The sequence below is a fragment of the Adiantum capillus-veneris genome, chromosome 19 (genome assembly GCF_014529385.1).
Source record: "Adiantum capillus-veneris isolate H3 chromosome 19, ASM1452938v2, whole genome shotgun sequence".
Lineage (NCBI taxonomy): Eukaryota > Viridiplantae > Streptophyta > Polypodiopsida > Polypodiales > Pteridaceae > Adiantum > Adiantum capillus-veneris.
The window spans coordinates 56,958,531-56,979,574 of record NC_140949.1 but is presented as its reverse complement, the minus strand read 5'-3'; the positions used below and the strand labels follow the sequence as shown (position 1 = coordinate 56,979,574).

Below are 21,044 nucleotides of genomic sequence, written 5' to 3'. Positions count from 1 at the left end.
GATATTCTACTTATATTCCCCATTTGGAAATATCATGCAAAAGGTATTTTGAAGTGATTTCTTTTAGTATTCCTCTAACTTTTACAAAAACATGCGGTGCTATCTATTTTTAATTTTTGTTTGGTGTTTGTTAACGAAAGTTTTAAAACTATCTCTCAGTTTGATATATTTTGGTAAATTTATGCTGACCAATGTTATAATAGCTAGGAATGTTGTAAAGAATTGACCATCATAGTACTAACCATAGGAATTTGGTAAATATTAGATGATAATATCACAACACTTTTGGAGTTTTCATGTGATAACTCAGGGTACTATTCATTAAAATAAGTCGATTTGCACAAGGATATATAACCCTAAATTAATATTTGTCTTACACATACACTACATATTATACTTGGGATCCTGAATTGTTCAAATAAAATGTGGAAGATATATTACATTAATCATGCATGGAATGTTGCTGCACTTTTGTAAAAGGCTACTGAGTGTCCACTACATCTGTGTCCAAAGTGAGTGATGTGTCAATTGTTTCAAATGTAGCATCTGCAAAAGTTCTCTCCTGGCCTGCAAAGGAGACATCTCAATGTAATCGTTTCATATTTGAGAAGTAATATACAGATTATACTGAGAGATCTACCTTCTTTATTAGAAGACATCATCTCACTTTGCCAATTTCTCTTTCGTTGATTGATAAACCAATTATTTATTTGCTTCAACTCAAGGCCAGTTTCTTCCATAAGTTGAGCCTTCTCTTCTTCCTGCACTTTTTAACCACATAAACATAGCAATACTTATTTTTTTTTCCACAAAGATTCATCATAGTAGATGTTACAAAGCCACTTTCAATTTTGTATGTCTTCTCTCAAAGACAAAGTGATGATTTTGTGACATGCTATCTCTCTCTACGCAACATTGGACACTAACTTGCAATGCAGTAATATTTTATGGCCAATCCCATGGATTTCCATAACTAACCCTCTCTTTGAATATATTACTCACGACACAATTAGGATGTACTTTACACTATTTATTTGCTAAGTCTACACTACAAACAGGTTCCCAGAAGGTTCTCAAGACATAAACTCCTAAGATTGCAAACTACAAAGAGTCTCAAGTGCAGCTATGGATGCTTACCAATCAGTAAATTTTGCAAGCCTCGGTGTACTTCTTCAAACTCTCTCTCTCTCTCTCTCTCTCTCTCTCTCTCTCTCATGAACCAATGGAGGAATCATTGAGGTACTCTTTCAAACACACAACACTTGCATGCATGTGGAGAAGTGTTTCTTCTATGATGGAGGATATTGAACACACATACATGTACATATGTACATATGTACATAGAGGAGTTTACAAACATAATCCCAGTTCCAATTTCAATGCATGCACACAAATATTTGAATTTTCATGACATACCCACATGCACACACCCTGAATCCAATGCATAATATCATTCTTGAAAAGCAATAACTCCTTGATAATGGAAGAGGTTGAAAACTTGTTTTTAAAAACACCCCATAATATTATTTTCAAAAAGATAATTTTTTTCTCACATGCAAGAAATAGCATCTATATACACACATACATGGATGAAGCATTACAAAAAATGTAATCTTGGCTTCTTGAAAAATTTATCTCCACATAAGCATGCACACTTACATGTTTCTAATATGAAGCAATTTCATTAACGTGATCACAAAAATGCAAACATGTTAATAATGTTGAGTGATCACTTTTTAAAACGATCACATAAAAAGTTCACGTGACCTTCCTACCAACCTACTGGAAACACCCAAACCGATAGTCTTGTCGGGATTTTCTTTATCCTAGTAGTCCCTTTAGGGGTTTGGCCATATACCAGCGAGCCCACCACAAAAAAAATAACCCGATGAGATTTTGTTGGGTTATTGGGTCACCATTGATCAGCTTAAAAGTGATCATGTAAAGTGTAATTATGTTAATATATATGAGAATAACACATGGTAATCACAAAACATTTCATGTGATCACATGATTATTAAATCCCTGCTAGTATGTACACAACTAGCCTTACACTCGTGTCAAATCCAAGGATGTTGAAAAAAGAATTTAGGCAATTCCTCCATGTCAACAATACCAAACAAGATGCAAGATATGACATTTAATCCTCAAGTAGTTTTACATTACATCCTCTATGCCCGAGGGATTCACTAGTAGTACTAAGAAGACATCACCTGCGTGGACCAAATTGCCATTTTACCCCCTATATAGGGTACCCTCCTTTATAAAATCTACCTTTTTGGCCTCATAAATCCCCCCTACAGTATACTCACGTGACACCATACGATAATCCTTAGTGAAGACCCCGGGCCTCTACGAAAGGTTTTTGAAAAAAGATTCTTTTTACATATATACAATGACTTCCTATACAACCATAATGTTATCAAAATTTGTGGCATATGGAATAAAATCCTCAAGTGAGACTCACCTAGAAGATCGTATGGTTTGCACAATTTCCTTCCCTGTTAAATAGCACTCCCACACAAAGCACTTTGCATATAAAATGTTCTACTCAATCTTTTGACATTTATAGCATATGGTAATTGTATCAATATGGTAATTATAGCATATGGTAATTGTATCAATATGGTAATTTTGACATTTTGACATGTATCATATTGGTTTGTTTTGGGTTAACAAATATCCCAATGATCCTACTTGTTTTGAGTCATCGGGTACTTTTTCTAAAATTGATTTTGCTTTGAAGGTAATCGTGTATACCTATTAATAAAATTAATAGGTATACTTCTCAATGTATAAATTTGGTTACGATGGAAGTTCTAACATCAACACGACAGATTTTCTCAAGGTAGCCTTGGTCGGGTAGTTTCTATATATTGATAAGTATAGGGTTTCTACATCAAACCATAATGTGTATTGGATAATATCCCTTGCCCACCTTGGATTTCAATGCATCATATCCTATTTTGAGGGTGTAGAGTTTCATAAGAAATTTATTGGCTTTGAGAAGAAATCATTTTCGTCTCAATCAAAATTTTTTTGCTCACTCTACCTATTTGTTTTCCCTTGTGAAAACTCCAATTTCAATTCCAAGATGCGCTCCATGCTTCTAAGTGAAAGCTATATGCAACAACGTAAGTCACTCACAACATTTGTGTATTTTGATCATGAACTCCTCATGCACTTTATGGTCATCTCTTGTGATTTAAGTATATAGTCTAGACTTTGAAAGCAGTCGTGGATAGAACTTGACATTACTGAGAAGCAGAGCACATATGATGCCAAAATTGACCTTCTTGACTGATTTGAGACCTACAAAGGTCCTTTATGGTCTTGTTTATCTCCATGGAAAATTTGGTTGCAATATAGTTAGCTCAAATGCTTGTTTTTAGATAAAAAAACACTTGGGGACCGATCAAACTAACTAGGCTCACCCAGTAGTGGGAAACAAGTTATGTAAGTGGGTCAATTCTAAGAAAACGTGAAAAATTGTCAAACTTAACTTTGGGAAAAAAACTCAAAACTTCATGGAAACATAGGCAAACCTTGATTATGCATGGAGCGTCCTTTTAAATTTTTGAGCTATTTTGGCATGAAGTCTGTATGCAAAACCATTGATTGAGACTAGATCCACATAAAAATGGGAATTCATCCGAAACACATCCAGATAAAATTTCAAGAAACAAAGTGGGTTTCCTAAGCTATTGGGAACCTTTGATTCAAAACTAGCCAAAAACTCCTTGGAATTTTTCACGTTTTACCTAATTTGGTATTTTCATCAAATTTGATATATTGTGTATATATAGACCTTCGAGAGTGTGCTTATTAACTTTCGTCAAATTTTGATCACAAACTCAAGACCAGACTTAGAAATTGCAATAGAAGTTCATAAACTAGAAGAAAATTTTTCTTTAATCAATAAAAAATCATCCAAACTAGTTTCACACCTGCTACAAATAACTTGACATTTTGATTAATTTTGTGTAGTCAAATTGTTCATGGCTGAGAATGTAAAAAATCACAAATTTTATATGTACATTGCATCAAAGTGCATACAGTTGACTTAACAACCTCGTATAGACATAGTTTTGTATGTCTTGTATTTCAAGTTTGGGGCCAAAAATCCCACTAGAAACCAAGTTACACGCAAAATAAACTCTTTTTTCTTCGTCTCAACTGAGGTCCTGAATCTATTTTGAATGTTGTTCAAGTGAAATCCAATGAAACTACTCTAGATTTTGATACAAAACTCCAAATTGAGTGACATATAGCTAGAAATTTTAAAATAGAAATCCCAAGAATAAGTATGTGTGACATTTTAAATTTTCTTTATGTATCAAAAATAAGTATCTCAAGACCTAAGGGCCACCAAGGCCTAGTCTAAAAACTCGACAAGGGGAAAAAAGGTTTTGTTTTCATTAGGCCAAGGTGAGCTAGTCAGATATTATCTTGAGAGTAATGAGTGAACCGTAGTCACAAAAAATTATCCATTACGAGGGTTTCTAAATTAACTAAGATTTAAGATAAGATTTTGGATTGAGTTTTTATATTAGATTCTACCTTCGAGATTACGGTAAAAAAATTAGAGTTAGATGAACGGTGAAAAGATCTACTGTGAAAAGATGTTAATAAGATGCTGTGAAATGCTACAGCTAGAGAAGAGGCAAAGGGGTTTTGTCCACTACATGCACTATCATGTAGACGTGGGTGTGTAGATTTCTTGTACCCACAAATATAGGCATTCACCAATAAAGACGCGATTATAACCTGGTGGTTCTGATCTCCATGCACCTCTAGACCAAGGTGTGCGGGGATTGGACATGACTAGACAATGTAAGGTAGTTTACATTGTGAACAAAGAGAGAGAGAGAGAGAGAGAGAGAGAGAGATAAAAGACGAAGAATGCCAATAGAAGATTAAATTTGTTGTCCAAGTTATAAGATTTTTACGCTCATTATGAGTAGTAACGAGGATGTAATTTTTTTAGGTCATATATCCATGGATGTGGATATGAAATCTCTTGAGGTTGGGAATCAAAAAAATCTAGGGAGTTACAAGAAAAACTTTAAAAATGCTATCTTCATATTTGTGTGCCCACGAAGAATAATCATTAGTTTGCAAAAGAAGAAATATGTTTAAATCCAAATAGTTTGTTGATGGTAACTTACATTTAATACTGTCAACATTAATTTGATGTACAATAATGGATGGGGAGTTGCTAAGGCTTAGACATCATCTACTCAGTGATTATCAAAATACTTTAGGAAAAATGGGGATCAAGGGTCTAACACAAAAAATCATATCAATAAGAAAACACCAGAGTAGCCTCCAAAGAAGGGGCATTTTGAACAACCATTAGGACTATTAGAGAGAATTGTGGTCAAATCTTTTGGTATTGACTACTGACATACCTTTGTAGTAGTTGATTTCGAAAAGAAATTAAAAATAAGGTTGGGGAGACCCTTTATGAGACAACTAAAATGATTCAAGACTATACTAGGGATATAATTACATATACTATCATATCAGCTAGATCAACCACACGAACTAGTTGGAAGACCATTCACACAAGGATGTATCAAAATTCCCAACATAAGAATTTGACACAATATCCACTACAAATACTAAGTTGTCATCCTAATAGACATGGATAAAGAAAATGAAGCATATATACCATAGTCTTTCCCAAAGTATCTTTTTGCTTCATTTGAACACTAGATTTGTAACATGACACTTTTCTGTCCTTGGACTCTTTTGTGTTTTGTTAACTCAGCAACTTTCAAGAATCGTTGCTTGAGATGCGAAGTAGCTTCTAAAGTGTCTTATATCCACAAAGCTAGCTCATGACCTGAAAAAAACTTGGATTTTTTTTGGGGCTAGTGACTTTATCTTAGAGTTTGGTTTGAATAGCATTTTTTTACCAAACTTGAGTCAGAAATTGTGTGTTGTTTCTGGCCAATTTTCATAAAATTGGCATAAGACCATCCTAAAACACAACTTAATGACCTTTAAAGTGCTACATAGATAGCATGGGTAATTGTCAAGATGTTTTCATGCTTCTAATAGATGGAAAGCCTATGTATTGGAAGCTATGGCCCATTCATGGAAAATTCTTTGTGCTGATTTATTAGTAAATATCTCACTTTGATGAATATTTTGGAAGTTTTTTTTATATCATAAGGCAAGTTGGAGTGCACTCATGGAGTGATTATTATGTAACTCTTTTGCCTTGAGTCTTGGGGCCCCTAGGACCCTAAATAGAAAACAATAGAGAGGTGAGAGTGATTTTTCATTTTATCAAAATCGGACTAATTTTGAGTTATGATCATGCTCTCTTCAAATTGCTAAATTTCACTCAATCAACGTGGTTTGTTTGGAGCTTAGGTCCAAATATAAGCATACAATCTCGAGTTGGCACCAACTGAATAGGTGTATGAGAGATAGAAGGCCACATTGTGGATGCCATTTTTTTCATTTGGGTTGTTTTTGTACTTCCCAAATGTGTTCCAAATTTGGACTTGATTCTTTTCGTGCCTGAACATAAAAGTAGAAAAACAAAGTGTAATATATGGAAGCACTTATAGTGATAATGATAGGTGTAGGCATAGAAATATCAATGATAGATCAATAGAATAAAGAAAATGTAATATTCTATGACCCAAAAAAAAAATTGGGCCTATAGCAAAGACATACATTGCTCAAAAACCCATTGATGTTTATAGGAAAACATGCTTGATCGCTAGAGAAATTTGTATATTGTGTAAAATGGGTTTAACAAGCAAACATGCTATTTTTCATCAATTTGAGCACTCTTTTGGCTTTGGAAGCTCCTCATGACCATATAATGAAGAGTTGTGAATGTTTCTTACTTCGAAAACCTTGAAAGGACACTTTTATGTCCTATTAGGTTACCAAACTAGCGTTATTCAAAAACCTTGCAACAATATTTGTTTATGTTTATTAGTCTACAACTACTAATTTGTGTGATACATTAGGATATCACATAATGCCTATAATGGTAGTAATTGTATATGAATCATCATCACAATGGGAAATTGCTCATATTTTATTCTTATGTTGGCGAGGGAAGTTCTTTAAACCATAGGCCATGAGACATGGAACAAACTAGGAAAAAAAAGTATCAAAACCAAAGAAAACAAGTTTTGAAGTCTTTTATGGATACACTACTTCTGTTTTTGGATCACCAAATGGTGTATTCAATGTTAATGATTGCATTATGATGCATAAGATCTATGGATGTTTTCAACAAACACTACAAGAGGTCACTTAAATTTCGATGCCAAATTATCGGCGTTAATCACAGGAGCCGATATATGTGTAGGTAAGTACGAAGGGAGATCAAATTTTTGAAAAAAAACATTTTTGAGTTTCGATGCAGATTACGATGTCTCTTCTGGCGCCTATATCGATGTCTCTTTCGATGCCTGTATAGATGAGTTTTTCGACGCCTGAACCAATACCTATACGACAAAACCTGCAAAAACATACCCTCGGGTCTTTTCCTATGCATTTCTCTAGTTTTTGTGCCTTTCCTCTTGCCCTCCTCCTCCTCACCTACTGTAGATCTGTTGCCTAACAACTTGCGGGAGGTGAAAGTCTTGCTTGTGGACTTCTCTCGCACCAAGGTTAGATTCTTTTCAAGTTTGCTTGTAGGTTTAGGGTTTAGGGTTTAGGGTTTAACATAGTGCATGTGTGTGTGCGTTTCTACAGGTTCAAGGAAATTTACAAGACCCTTTATTGCTCAACTAGACCGCATGTGAGTGCTCAAAATTTTAATGCATATTAAAATGATTTGTATATTGACAAAATAAAATTTCATGGTTTAAACTTTCAATGCTTTAAGTTTTTATACCATTTTGTTTAGACATAATGCTTTGGACTTCTTTTTTAAAACATATAGCTTGTGTTGTGAAATTATGGTTTGGAGTAATTTTATTTCGAAATTGTGCTTTGAAATTATGTTATGAAATTACACTACCATCTCGTCATGTTGTTTTGCAATTATGCTATGAAAAAATCTTCTTTTGAAATTATGTTTTGAAGAAATTTGGTTTTGAATTATGTCATTTTTAAAATTATGCGATTGATGAGGCTTAGGTTATAGTTTTTGGTTAGGTTTATTTTAATTATAGGCTAGGTTACGATATAGCTAGGTCATAAGTTAGATTAGCTATATGCCAGGCTAGGTTAGCTGGTCATAGGTTATGTTAGATTAGGTTTATGTAATAGGTTAGGTTAGGTTATATGCTAGGTTATTTTATAAGTTAGGTTAGGTCAGGCTATAGGACGTTAGTTAGGTTAAATTAGCTTAAAGGTTAGGTTAAGTAATAGGTTATAGGCTAGGTTAGCTAGATTATAGGTTAGGTTTAGGCAACAAGTTAGGTTATAGGTTAGGTTAGGTTAGGTTATAGGTTGTATATACGTAAAAGGTTAGGTTACGTTATAGGTTAAGTTAGCTAATGTTTAGGTTATAGGTTTGGTTCGGAAAAAAAATATGATGCTTCTAGTAGAAACATTGGAGGCCCATAACCATGATTTCAATAGCTTACAAATTTATTACCAAGGGTGAAAGCATGTTAACGTGTACACTTTTTCATGTCCACGACAATGCTAACTAGCAAATTTGACATATGCTAACTAGTACAATAACATGAGCTACATCTCCGAGATCTATAACGTATGAAATATCAGTAGAAATCTCTTGAAACAAGGAATCAAAATTACAACCTCCAATACATTTTGATATTATTTATAAAATTTATACCGGACGCACAAATTTTTTAAGATGTGCTAACTTGAAAGTGCTAACTAGCACAGAAAGCGCAACACGTTAATATGCTTTCACCCCCAAGTCAATTTCCCTAAGACTCTCTCTCACTTTGGAAAATGGTATCACTCCTCACCAACAAGGTTTCATCAAAGAAAGATCTATTTAAGATAACACCTTGACAGCTGCAATGGTTGGATTAGAATACACACCATTCACCATGCAAGATTGTGTCGGTTACAGGTTAGAAAATAGAAGAAAGTATGCAAACGGACTTCGATTATGTTAGGTTTAGGTTATAGGTTAGGTAGGTTATAGGTTAGGTTAGGTTATAGAATATGCTAGATTACGTTATAGGTTCTAGGTTATGTTAGGTTTGAGCTAGCGGCAATTTAATAGTAGAAAAAACGTATATAAACGGACCTCAAAGATGACTCGTATATTTCAAAACACACAAACAGATTTCGATTAGGTTAGGTTATAGGTTAGGTTTAGGCTAGATTATAGGTTAGGTTTAGGTTTGTGTCACAAGTTAGGCTAGATTATAGGTTAGGTTTAGGTTTGTGTCACAAGTTAGGCTAGATTATAGGTTAGGTTTAGGTTTGTGTCACAAGTTATAGGCTAGATTATAGGTTAGGTTAGAGCTAGCGACACATTATTAGTAGAAAAAACGCAAATGGACTTCGAAGATGACTAGTGTACTTTAAAAACCGCAAAGAGACTTCGGTTAGCTTAGGTTATAGATTATGTTAGTTTAGGCTAGGTTTAGGTTATATGTTAGGTTAAATTATAGGTTAGGTTAGAGCTAGTGACAAATTAATAGTAGAAAAAATGCAAACGGACTTTGAAGATGACTCGTATACTTGCAAAAATGCAAACGGACTTCAGTTAGGTTAGCTTTAGGTTTAGGGTTAGGTTAGGTTTAGGTTACATGTTAGGTTAGATTATAGGTTAGGTTTGAGCTAGCAGCAAAGTAATAGTAAAAATAATACAAACAAACTTCGAAGATGACTCGTGTCCTTCAATAAACGTAAACGGACTTCGGTTAGGTTAGCCTATAGGTTAGGTTTAGGTTTAGGGTTATGTTAGGTTAGGCTAGGTTTAGGTTATAGGTTAACACCGAGACTGTTTTTCAGGACAGTTTTGGGCTCTGTTGTTTTCTTTGTGCAGACAGCTTACCCGTGCATACTGCAGGTAGCAGGCACATATGAGGTGGATTGGTTTGCTTTGCTCAATTGTGAGCATTTTTAGTTGTTACAAGATCGGGTTTGACTCCCAGGTACAGGTTGAGTCTAGTACTCCCACAGGTGTTGCTACTTGCAGTTGAGTGGTTCTTCTACAGTGTTGTGGCTTGCATACATGGTCTTTGAGCGGGTAATGCTCTATGTATGCTTATGTGGTGAGCAGTAGATCTTGTGAGCAAGTGTAGAGGTTGGTTGTGGATGACATGTATGGTCACCTGTGGTACTCTTTGTGAGCATTTGCTGGACACAGGTTTGCAGAGCTTATGCATGTATGCTGAGTGTAGTTTGATGCGCATTGATTGCTCATTGTCTTGAGCTTGCAGGACAATGGTTATTTTTTGTTGATAGCCATTGTGCGTCGAAACTCTCGTGAAATTTTCCCAACAGTTTTATGCACATAAGTTGATGCGATCCAGGTTGTGATTACGATTGCACTCAGTGATTACGTGCGGTGTTCTCTGCAGGTGGAAGATTTGTGCGTGTGTATGCATTGGTACCGCACAGTGTGGTCTTGGTGATTAGCTCACAGATTGCAGTGTGATACTAGAGCAGGTGATGAGGCTTGTATTGACATTGCGGGAGCTCTATTTTGGAGTGTGTCTCACAAGTTTTACATTTTGTTTCTAGCCATATTTTTAGACAGTTTCCAGGTGTTGTTGGTGAGGCAATTTTTCTATCGAGCTTGCTACTTGTGCTCATGGCAGAGACAGGTGATCGATCAGATTGTGATCTCTCACAGATGCGCGTGTTTGATGGGTCAGACTTTGCGGCATGGAGAGATTGTATGCTTGATGCATTGACACAGCGAGGGTTGCATCGATCATTGAGTGGTGATGCAGGTGGACCTTCAAACATATATAACGATCAATGGCAGGAGCTAGAGGAGATGGCACTATCCACGCTCTCTTTGCACCTTGCGGAATCTGTATATGCTCTTGTTATGTATGAGACTACTTCAAGAGCACTTTGGCACAGATTACATGATATGTATGATAGATCTGAGTCATGAAGGACTCGTGTGAGACATGTACATTCACGAGTACGCCGATAAGTGATATGTTGGTATTGTGGTCATTCTGGACACGTTAGACGACGCTGTTGGTATTGTGGTCATTCTGGAGACGTTAGACGACCTTGTTTTCGTCGTATGAGACATCGTAAGAGACATGGCAGTCTCAGATATGTATGTAGTGATGCCATGGACTCAACTGCTTTGACAATTGAGGCAGATGTAGTGTCGGAGTATGCTAGTAACGAGGATGTCACTTTTACCTCGAGCTATGCACGAGATGCTATACATGTGGATAGTGCACTCCCTTCGCAGTGGTTGCTAGACACAGATGCTATGTTTCATGTCACGTCGCATCATGAATGGTTTTGTAGCTATTCTAGCGGGATGCTTGGCAGTGTATGTTTGACCGATGGATCGGTGCATGCGATAGCAGGTGCAGGAGATGTGATATTGTCATTACCGAGTGGTGCATCTTACTTGTTACGAGATGTGCGCTATGTACCAAATTTGACAGTGAGTTTGATCTCGATTGGTCAGCTTAGAGATTGTGGATGTCAGATTTCGCTTCAAGACCGAGATTTTGTGATGCATTTGGGTTCGCTAGTGATTGCGAGAGGTGCCAGGAGTGGTTCAGGTTACCCATTGCATGTGGATCACAGGAGAGACGGTGTTGTCTCTGTGATCATGCAGCGAGGTAGATAGTGAGAGAGCAGGCGAGTCTCTTTTGCTTGTGGGTTGCAGGATGCTTTGCATGGAGTGCAGAGTAGTGATCTCATTGTGCACACAGTTGGGGCACGACTTGAGCAGTCACACAGAGAGGTGACAGAGTCAGACATGCATGCTTTGCTAGTGACTGAGCAAAGCAAAGAGTCAGTTGTATGAGATACTTCTATGCAAGATAGACAGGAGAGCGGTCTTGCTCTAGTGAGTCACGACAGGAGGACGTTGTGCAAGAGTCTATGCATAAGGAGTTAGAGCATGAGAGCTCTAGTGAGTCACAGCAGATTGAGTGGTCATGTTTGCAGTGGATGATTGCAGAGAGGCTGAGATGTCAGCGATTATGCATTCATTCCTTTCTATGCTCGAGAGTGAGCATGGGGATATAGTTGTGCAGGATATGTCTTCCAGCAGACACCTAGAGCAACTAGTTTTCTCTGAGGTTGCACGACAGGTTGATGCGTCTTTTGCGGACAGTCACGAGATGCATGTGGCTGACACGCCTTATCAGTCAGAGATGCCTATTGCCAGGGATATATATGTTGATGCATGCTTCGTAGAGCTAGCAGGGCCCGCTAGCATTGCATCGGCATTCGGTGGTCTCATGTATGAGATGCTGATCTTGAGACCGGATATCGCAGCTGCAGTTGGGGTTGTCAGTTGTTTGTTGACTGATGATGGCACAGTGTACGAGGGAGATATGCATGTATTGCGTACATACTTGCAGTACGTGTGCGGTACGTCTGGTGGTGTATGGATTTACACGGGAGCAAGACAGCCAGATGCACACGATCATAGCCTGCCAGTGGGCATTGGTTGAGAGCGGTTTTCTCCCGCCTTTTGTAGTCTTTAGACTAGGTTCTCTTGCTTAAAAGGCACAGTCCCCTTTAAGTGGGAGGTTGTTGGGGTATAGGCGCCTGTGCCTTGCCCTGCAGCCCAGAGTCTGGGCACCCACTGACTTGTACACCTTATACATAGCATAAGTGTATAGGGGGCTGCTCACTCATTGAGTCTCCCCACCCATATCTGTGTGTGTCGTGTGTCTCCTTCTCTCTCTCTCACTCTCCGTCTGTGGTGCTCTCCGATCCCCTTCAGTTGTTGGGGTATAGGTGCCTGTGCCTTGCCCGACCGCCCAGAGTCTGGGCGCCCACTGACTTGTATACCTTATACATAGCATAAGTGTATAGGGGGCTGCTCACTCATTGAGTGTCCCCACCCATATTTGTGTGTGTCGTGTGTCTCCCTCTCTCTCTCACTCTCCGTCTGTGGTGCTCTCCGATCCCCTTCAGAGAGAAACTTGTTCTTTATTGCATCACCCTGGTCTTCCTCCATAAACATGGCTACTCTATCCCTCCTAGAAAAATTTTGCACCTGTTGCACCACCATGACACATCCCACCGCCACTTTCATGAGCACGGCCATTAGCATGGAACCACACACCAGTTTTACCTGCTTATCATCACTTGTAGGCCTAGATCACTTGGTCTTCATCATGCACATTGGCTTGCTTTGTTGCTTGCTCTTCTTGAACATTGGCTATCACTATATCATCAAACAAATAATAAGGCAACTTTACCTTTACTAGCTCAAGTTCCTCAAACTTCATCTCCTCACCATAGGATGTGGAGTCATGCGCTCTACCCTCCTCACTTGTTTCCCAACAAATTGAGCTTGTATCTTCTTCATCATCGGCATCATATACCGACTCCGTATCTCCATCTTCATCTGCCTGCTTCTCCACAAATGCTTGATCATCTCATGACTTTGCTCATTTTCTTCAGTTTGTTCTGAACCCTCGATATCTACAACCTGATTGCATTCTGCTACCTTTTCATGCAAACTTTCCACAAGAACAGGCTTTACCTCTTTAATTGCACTGAAACCTCCACATCTGCTACCACTTCTGCACCTTGGTTCACCTTAACATGGAGCTTCTCCTTGTTGAAAAGCTCACCCACCCTCGGCACATACATATCAAAAACTAGAAATCTCCAAGGAACATAACCAACCATAGGCCTTATCTGAACAGGCTCTGCACTTTGAACAGCTAGAAACCGGGACCAAAGAACATTGTGCTATCTCGAGAACATGCACATAATCTTCCGGCTTCAACACGCTCAACTCCAACTTTTGGTTTACCTTTCGGATCTTCATCTTTGCCAGACAAACCATGTCTTCATAGGTATTAGCATCGTCTTTGACCTTTTCTCTAATCCTTGGATGCAACCTCTCTAGCAACTTCGACAACTTCAAATATTGATTGCTTTTTACCCCATTAGCAACTTCTAACCGCTTCCAACAGGCTTCAAACTGCTCAATAAAAATGAAAAAAGCCTTACTCACATCCTGGCGTACCGCCTTCATGTTGGCACCAGCTTCTTCTACAGTAATCACTTCTCAAAACCGCTCCAAAAACTGACTTTTCAGCCTTTGCCATAATCTTTGATCATTGTTCTTTAAACCATCAAACCAAACCTTGGCCCATCCTTGCATCAACATTGGCACCGTCTGTAACTTTTTTGTATCCGGAAACATATGTATCGACAACAGCCATAACTCAAAATCTGCTAACCAATCCTCGGGGTCTTCAACGCCCATAAATATGGGGCCAAAACTTGGATCCACCATCTCTGCAAACTTCAAATATGACCATCGAACACTTCAACCATCAGCCAACCACTTTGTCGGCTGAAAAACACCGCTTCCAACCTCAAATTGGAGCATCAGACAGGTCCGTTGTGGGGGACACCAAAAGATGGAGAGGGGGAAAGGGGAACACACCCAACACACAACACAATGCCTCACTATAGCCAAAGGTATACACAACGCCCCAATCCACTAGAGTTCACCTTCAAAACTCGACACTACCCGCAAGCAAACCACCCCCTGCACATGACCATACGCACACACGCTGTGCAACGCACCAAACAATAGATCCAATCATTTTGAAGTCCCCAATTCATAGCCTTCCACATGCACACAGTCTCTCTCTATCTCTCTTTGCACAAAAAACCTTGGGGGGGCACACACATCGACACACGCCCAAAAACACGCACACACAAGCAGAGAAGAGAAGGGGGAATGATGCCAACAAACAACAATGATGGATTTTGTGCATTTACACAACCATGTACAATCGATTCTCTGGGCCAGCACAACCCTTGGCAAAAAAATAAAATAATGGTAGAAGCTCCAAGAGAAAAAACGTCAAATGGCCAAAAGCCACATTGGCAAAAAGCCGCACTGGCAAAAGCCCTTAAAAATTCACGTTTACATCCTTTTATAGGGTGGCTAAGATACCAAAAAAAGAAAAAATGAGAGCTTCTTTAGCTCATTCACTTCCACTTGAGCTCACATTAGAATTATCCTTGCATTGCACACACTTGGTTCACTTCCTTTTTGGAAACTATTGCATGGGGGGCACCTCCCTTTGTCCACCCAACTCGGCTGCCCCTTTACTCTTTGAACTCACCTCTCTCTCTCTCTCTCTCTCTCTCTCTCTCTCTCTCTCTCTCTCTCTCTCTCTCTCTCTCTCTCTCTCTCTCTCTCTCTCTCTCTCTCTCTCTCTCTCTCTCTCTCTCTCTCGCTCGCGTGCTCCACTCGCAGATGTCGCAAGACACATCCCGTAATACATGGCGGCCCTTGGTTGGCCCGCAGACTGTCTCTCTCTCCCTCTTTCCATTGGCGTGGGACTACCCGCTTTACTCTCTCTCTGCCTCACTGCTACATGTCGTGGGACACATCCCCTAACAAATGGTGGCCCTTGGTTGGTTCCCAGACTATCCCTCTCTCCCTCTTTCCATTGGAGTGGGACTGCCCGCTTTACTCTCTCTCTCTACTTGTCGCGGGACACACCCCCTCCCCGAGCACTAGCGATATTGCTAGTGAGGGGGGTGCACTTTGCTTTCAAAAAAACTTAGCCCATGAGGGCGCGGGAACCAGGCCCAATCGAGCGTAAGCCATGTCACCACACCGAGATACAACAGCCCCTCGACAGCTACTGCCGCACCCAGAGCCAGCCAAAACCCAGGGCCGCGCAGCACCAACACAGCACCCTAGAGGGCTGCCATTGCCAACGCTCAAGGAGAGCTCTCATTTCCTCATACACTCGCAATAGAGCTTCATGGCTTGGCTCTTATACCCCTGTCATTCGCCATCAAACCTCACATGTGGGACAACTTCCGGCCACATGACAACTTCCCTTGAATTGCCCCCTTGAACATTTGAAAAGCACATTTAATAAACCCCATTGAGTGCCTCTTTTGACCTGCTACTACAGCTCCCTACTCACATGTTCAATGTCCTAACCGTGAAGCCTGGCAACAAAAGCACATGATTAGCTACGCACTCCTCTAGATTTTATGCACTTCAAGATTCTTTGAGACCCCGAACGGAGGCTGCAAAAAGTGAGAAAATCATCTGTAACCAACTCAGAGCAACCGCACCCAACCTTCTGACTTCTATAACTTACCGCTCTTGCTCTGTTTGACAAGCAGTCAATTCTTGTTGGCTCTATACAGTGCATAGCACCTTCTCAAACTCTGTCAAGGCCCTAAAACCACCAGGTCATGTCACGCCTTCTGGTGCGATCAAGTGGGCACCAACCCATCCCATGGAAAAACTTCAAATGGCCATATCTTGCAATCCATAGCTCTGATATGCAATCTCAAAAGACGGGTATGCTCCATAACTCGACCACTACGCGCCTATACATTGACATCCACTTGGCCACCTGTCCCCAGCTGCCCTAGTTGGCAAGGATTTGCAACACACTGCACCTTCAAACTTCAATATCTTGGCCTCCGTGGCTCTGTTTGATGAGCTGTCTAGACTTGCTCCTTCAGCACTTCAAGCTCTACATTTTTAGACCCAAAGATTTCATCTTGAACCTCCTGTGTCTGCTCCTCAAATTAGCCCCTCTTGGAGCCTTTCTTGACCTATAAACCACATCAACCATACATATCCGGTGCTACCTGTCTGCCCTTGATCTTTCTAATTGCTCTAGCCCTTTGCCATGCTTCTGCTAGCCTGCACATACTTGCCCATGGCATCTTCTATGGTCGACCACTTTTGGCTGCACCACCAGCTCCATGTAAATCGGGTCCTCAACTGTTGTGAATTGATCATAAGGAGCTTGCCCTTAATGAAGTGCTCACTATATTATCATTTTCTGCTACACATAAATTATTAGTGCATTAAATGTTACATTGATATCATAGCAATTGGTTTGCCTTTTCTTGCTCAAGAAGAGAGGTCCTCAAGCTTGCTACACATGGTTGGTGTTATTAATTGCAAAAGACTAAGTAGAATAGTGATTTTTCATCCTTGAAGCACGCCTACTTTATGCAATTAACAGGGATACCATCGAGAACTCATGGTCTTCACAGAGATTAGGACCACAGGGTAATAATCTCGTCTTTACTATTTAATGACTATATATTAAGGTTGTTGAAGTCTATGTGTGCTTTTGACGTCCAATTATGTTATTTTACTTCGTATATCAATTTCCATTTGCATTTTGAAGTATAGAAAGCGCTTTGAAAGTTTGATTGGGTTTTTTCAATTATTTTCCGCTAGCTCTAACAACCTCACATTCTCTAGCCATGCCCGACCCCGCACACCTCGTTCTAGAGGTGCACGGAGATTAGGAACACAGGGTCAATGACTATATATTAGTGTTTTTGAAGTTTGTGTGCGCTTTTGAATTGCATTAGCGCTTTCCAAACCTATAGCTTAAACCTAACCTATAACCTATAACCTAACCTAACTTATCATAACCTAATGTAACCTATGACCTATAACCAAATTAAACCTAACCTATAACCTCACCTATAACATAACATAATCAAAGTTTGTTTGCATTTTTTGAAGTACACGAGTTATTCTTGAAATCCGTTTGCGTTTTTGCTACTTTTTGCCGCTAGCTCTAACCTAACTTAAAATCTAAACTAACATATAACCTAAATCTAATCTAACCTAACATAACCTAGAACATATAACCTAACCTATAACCTATAACCTAACCTAACCAAAGTGCGTTTGCATTTTTAGAAGTACACGAGTCATCTTCAAAGTTCGTTTGCATTTTAGCTACTATTAATTTGCCGCTAGCTCTAACCCACGTGCACTCTAAATCAGAAAACAATTCCTTCTACAAAGTCGTAGATCTTGAATCCAGCTCCATTTTGAACCAAAAAGTTTTGGAATCGGAGCTTTGTAGCTCAAGTTATGAGCAAAATAGTAGACTGCTGTTAAACTGCCAAAAACTGAACGACTTTCTTATGTGCTTCTTTGAGCTCATAGAAAGGCTCAAAGAAGCGAACTCACTTCCCACCTCGATGCATGAGCTGCATGTATCAATCTCACAATGCTTCCATGTCTATGGAAGCTCCAAGCTCCAATTTGTCGTCGATGTAGCCGTTGCAAAGCTTGCCGAGAAGAGGGAAGATGTTGTACACAGTGGGCTGATCTGTAGAGGAAATGTGGACTGATCTGTGAGAACTAGCAAGCTCCTGAGAGCTCTACAGCAAGCCTCTGTATGGCTGCGCACAAGCCTCCTCTATTTCTTTGCTCAGATCTGTGACCTCTCCGCCATAGCCGACGAGTTCATCGCGAAGCCTTCCATCTACGCTCTCACACCTGTCGCTCTGATACCAATTGAAGGGGATCAGAGAGCACCACAGACACAGAGTGAGAGAGAGAGAAGGAGACACACGACACACACAGATATGGGTGGGGAGACTCAATGAGTGAGCAGCCCCCTATACACTTATGCTATGTATAAGGTATACAAGTCAGTGGGCGTCCAGACTCTGGGCGGCCGGGCAAGGCACAGACGCCTATACCCCAACACTCTCTTCCTTGGTGGAGTATGATGCAACAAGAGAGAAAATGCTTGAAGAGCAGGTGATTGAAGTTGATAAGCAGGTGGTGTAGATCGACCTTGAAGGGCCGGTTGATGAGGAGGAGCTCGATGATGCTGGAATTGAGTGCATGGCAGGTGAGAAGAGCAATGTGGAGCCAAAGATAGAGGTGCTTTCTATGCAACCAGAGCACTCTATGGAGGGTGATGCGGATTCCAAAGCGGTGTCCAAGATTTCCAAGGAGGTTTGTGAGTGATGGTTAAAAGGGATGGTGATAGAAGCAAATGTGCAATGGGCCATTCAACAGCTACAAGATTTTTTGGAAGAGGACCTCACTTTACATGGCTGGGAGGATGGCCCACATGTGTCAAGTATGTTTTTGGTTGATGAAGTTGTTGATGTGTATGGGGGTGCTTTGTTGCGGGTGGGCAATTTTCCATTGAGTGCATGGAGTAGTAGAGGTATGTTGTTGGTGGTTTGGATATACAGTTGGTTAGGTGCCTTGGTGTGGCACTATGCAAGGGTGTTACAGGTGGGTGGAGGAGACCAATGTCATGTGTTTGATCCATGCGGAAGCTATGTGATGCAGGGGGTGGGGCAACCCACTTGAAGTTTTGACAATAGGCAGAATAAGACTATGTACATATTGTTTTGGTTTTATCATAGTGTGTGCCAGGTTTTGCAATTAGAAGTGGAATAAAGCTCTTTTTTGGTTGATCATAGAGCATAAATGCTCAACTAAGGGATGGGCAATGATGGTGCAGCCAAATTTGGTCAACCATAGAAGATGGCATGGGCAGGTATGTGCAGCCTAATAGAAGCATGGCAAAGGGATAGAGCAACTAGAAAGATCAGGGGCACACAGGTAGCAGCGGATATGTATGGCTAATGCGGTTTACATGCCAAGAAAGGCTCCAAGAGGGGCTAATTGGAGGATCAGACGAGGTAGGTTCAAGATGCAATCTTTGGGCCTAAAAATGTAGAGCTTGAAGTGCTAAAGAAGCAGGTCTACACGGCTCATCAAACAGAGCCACAGAGCCCAAGATATTGAAGTTTGAAGGTGCAGTGTGTTGCAGATCCTTGCCAAGTAAGGCAGCTTGGGACGGGTGGCCCAAGTGGATGTCAGTGTATAGCACGTAGTGCGCGAGTTATGGAGCATACCTATCTTTCCAAATTACAGATCAACGCTATGGATTGCAGGATATGGCCATTTGAAGTTTTTCCAGGGATCGGGTGGGTGCCCACTTGATCGCATCGGAAGGCGTGCCATCTGGTGTTTTCAGGGCTTGACAGAGTTTGAGAAGGTGCTATGCAATGTATGGAGCCAACAAGAATTGATTGCTCGTCAAACGGAGCCCAGAGCGAGAAGTTATAGAAGTTAGAAGGTTGGGTACGGTTGCTCAGAGTTGGTTACAAATGATTTTCTCACTTTTTGTGGCCTTGGTTCGGGGTTTCAAAGAATCTTGAAGTGCGGAAAATCTGGAGGACTGCATAGCCAATCATGTGCTCTTGTTGCCAGACTACATGGGTCGGCCATTGAACACGTAAGTAGGGAGTTGTACGTAGCAGGTCAAAAGAGGCACTCAAGGGGGTTTTTTAAATGTGTGTTTCAAATGTTCAAAGGGGGCAATTCAAGGGAAGCTTCCACGTGGCCAGAAGTTGTCCCATATGCGAGGTTTGATGGCAAATGACAAGGGTAAAAGAGCCGAGCCATGAAGCTCTATTGGGAGTGTATGAGGAAACGGGAGATCCCATTGAGCGCTGGCGATGGCGGCCCTCTAGGGCACTATGTTGGTGGCACACGACTCTGCAGGGGCGACGGCGCTGGGTCTTGGCGGGCTCTGGCTGCGGCAACTGCATTGTTGTATCTCGATGTGATAACGTGGCTTGCGCCCGACTGGGCCCGGTTCCCGCTCCCTCATGGGCTCAGGTTTTTTGAAAGCAAAGTGCATCCCCCTCACTAGCGATATCGCTAGTGCTCGGGGACGGGGTGTGTCCCGCGGACAGAGAGAGAGAGAGAGAGAGAGAGAGAGAGAGAGAGAGAGAGAGAGAGAGAGAGAGAGAGAGAGAGAGAGAGAGAGAGAGAGAGAGAGAGAGAGAGAGAGAGAGAGAGAGAGAGAGAGAGCAAAGCGGGCAGTCCCATGCCAGTGGAAAGAGGGAGAGATGGACAATCCTGGGACCAACCAAGGGCCGTTATGTGTTAGGGGATGTGTCCCGCTCTACAGGCAACAATGAGGCAGAGAGAGAGTAAAGCAGGTAGTCCCATGCCAGCGCGGCGGAAAGAGGGAGAGAGAGGCAGCCCAGGGGCCAACCAAGCGCCTCCATGTGTTAGGAAATGTGTCACACGACAGGAGCCACTGGAGAGAGAGAGAGAGAGAGAGAGAGAGAGAGAGAGAGAGAGAGAGAGAGAGAGAGAGAGA

At 40.7% G+C, this 21,044-nt stretch overlaps 1 protein-coding gene across 4 annotated transcripts in view; it reads right to left on the bottom strand.

Moving 5' to 3' along the window:
- Positions 1 to 335: 335 nt before the first annotated feature.
- LOC147434066 (homeobox protein HD1-like) overlaps positions 336 to 21,044 on the bottom strand; it is a 64,151-nt gene continuing 43,442 nt past the window's right edge. For 3 of the 4 annotated variants that reach the window (XM_086489873.1, XM_086489875.1, XM_086489874.1), the window contains exons 6-7: positions 641 to 761; positions 336 to 567 (exon numbers count right to left, since the gene is read on the bottom strand). In XM_086489873.1, the coding sequence (XP_086345999.1) occupies positions 482 to 567; positions 641 to 761 (207 nt within the window). In that variant the 3' untranslated portion in view covers positions 336 to 481. Of the gene's footprint in view, positions 568 to 640; positions 767 to 21,044 lie in introns of all 4 variants that reach the window. The other variant, XR_015185235.1, reaches the window with a different exon arrangement.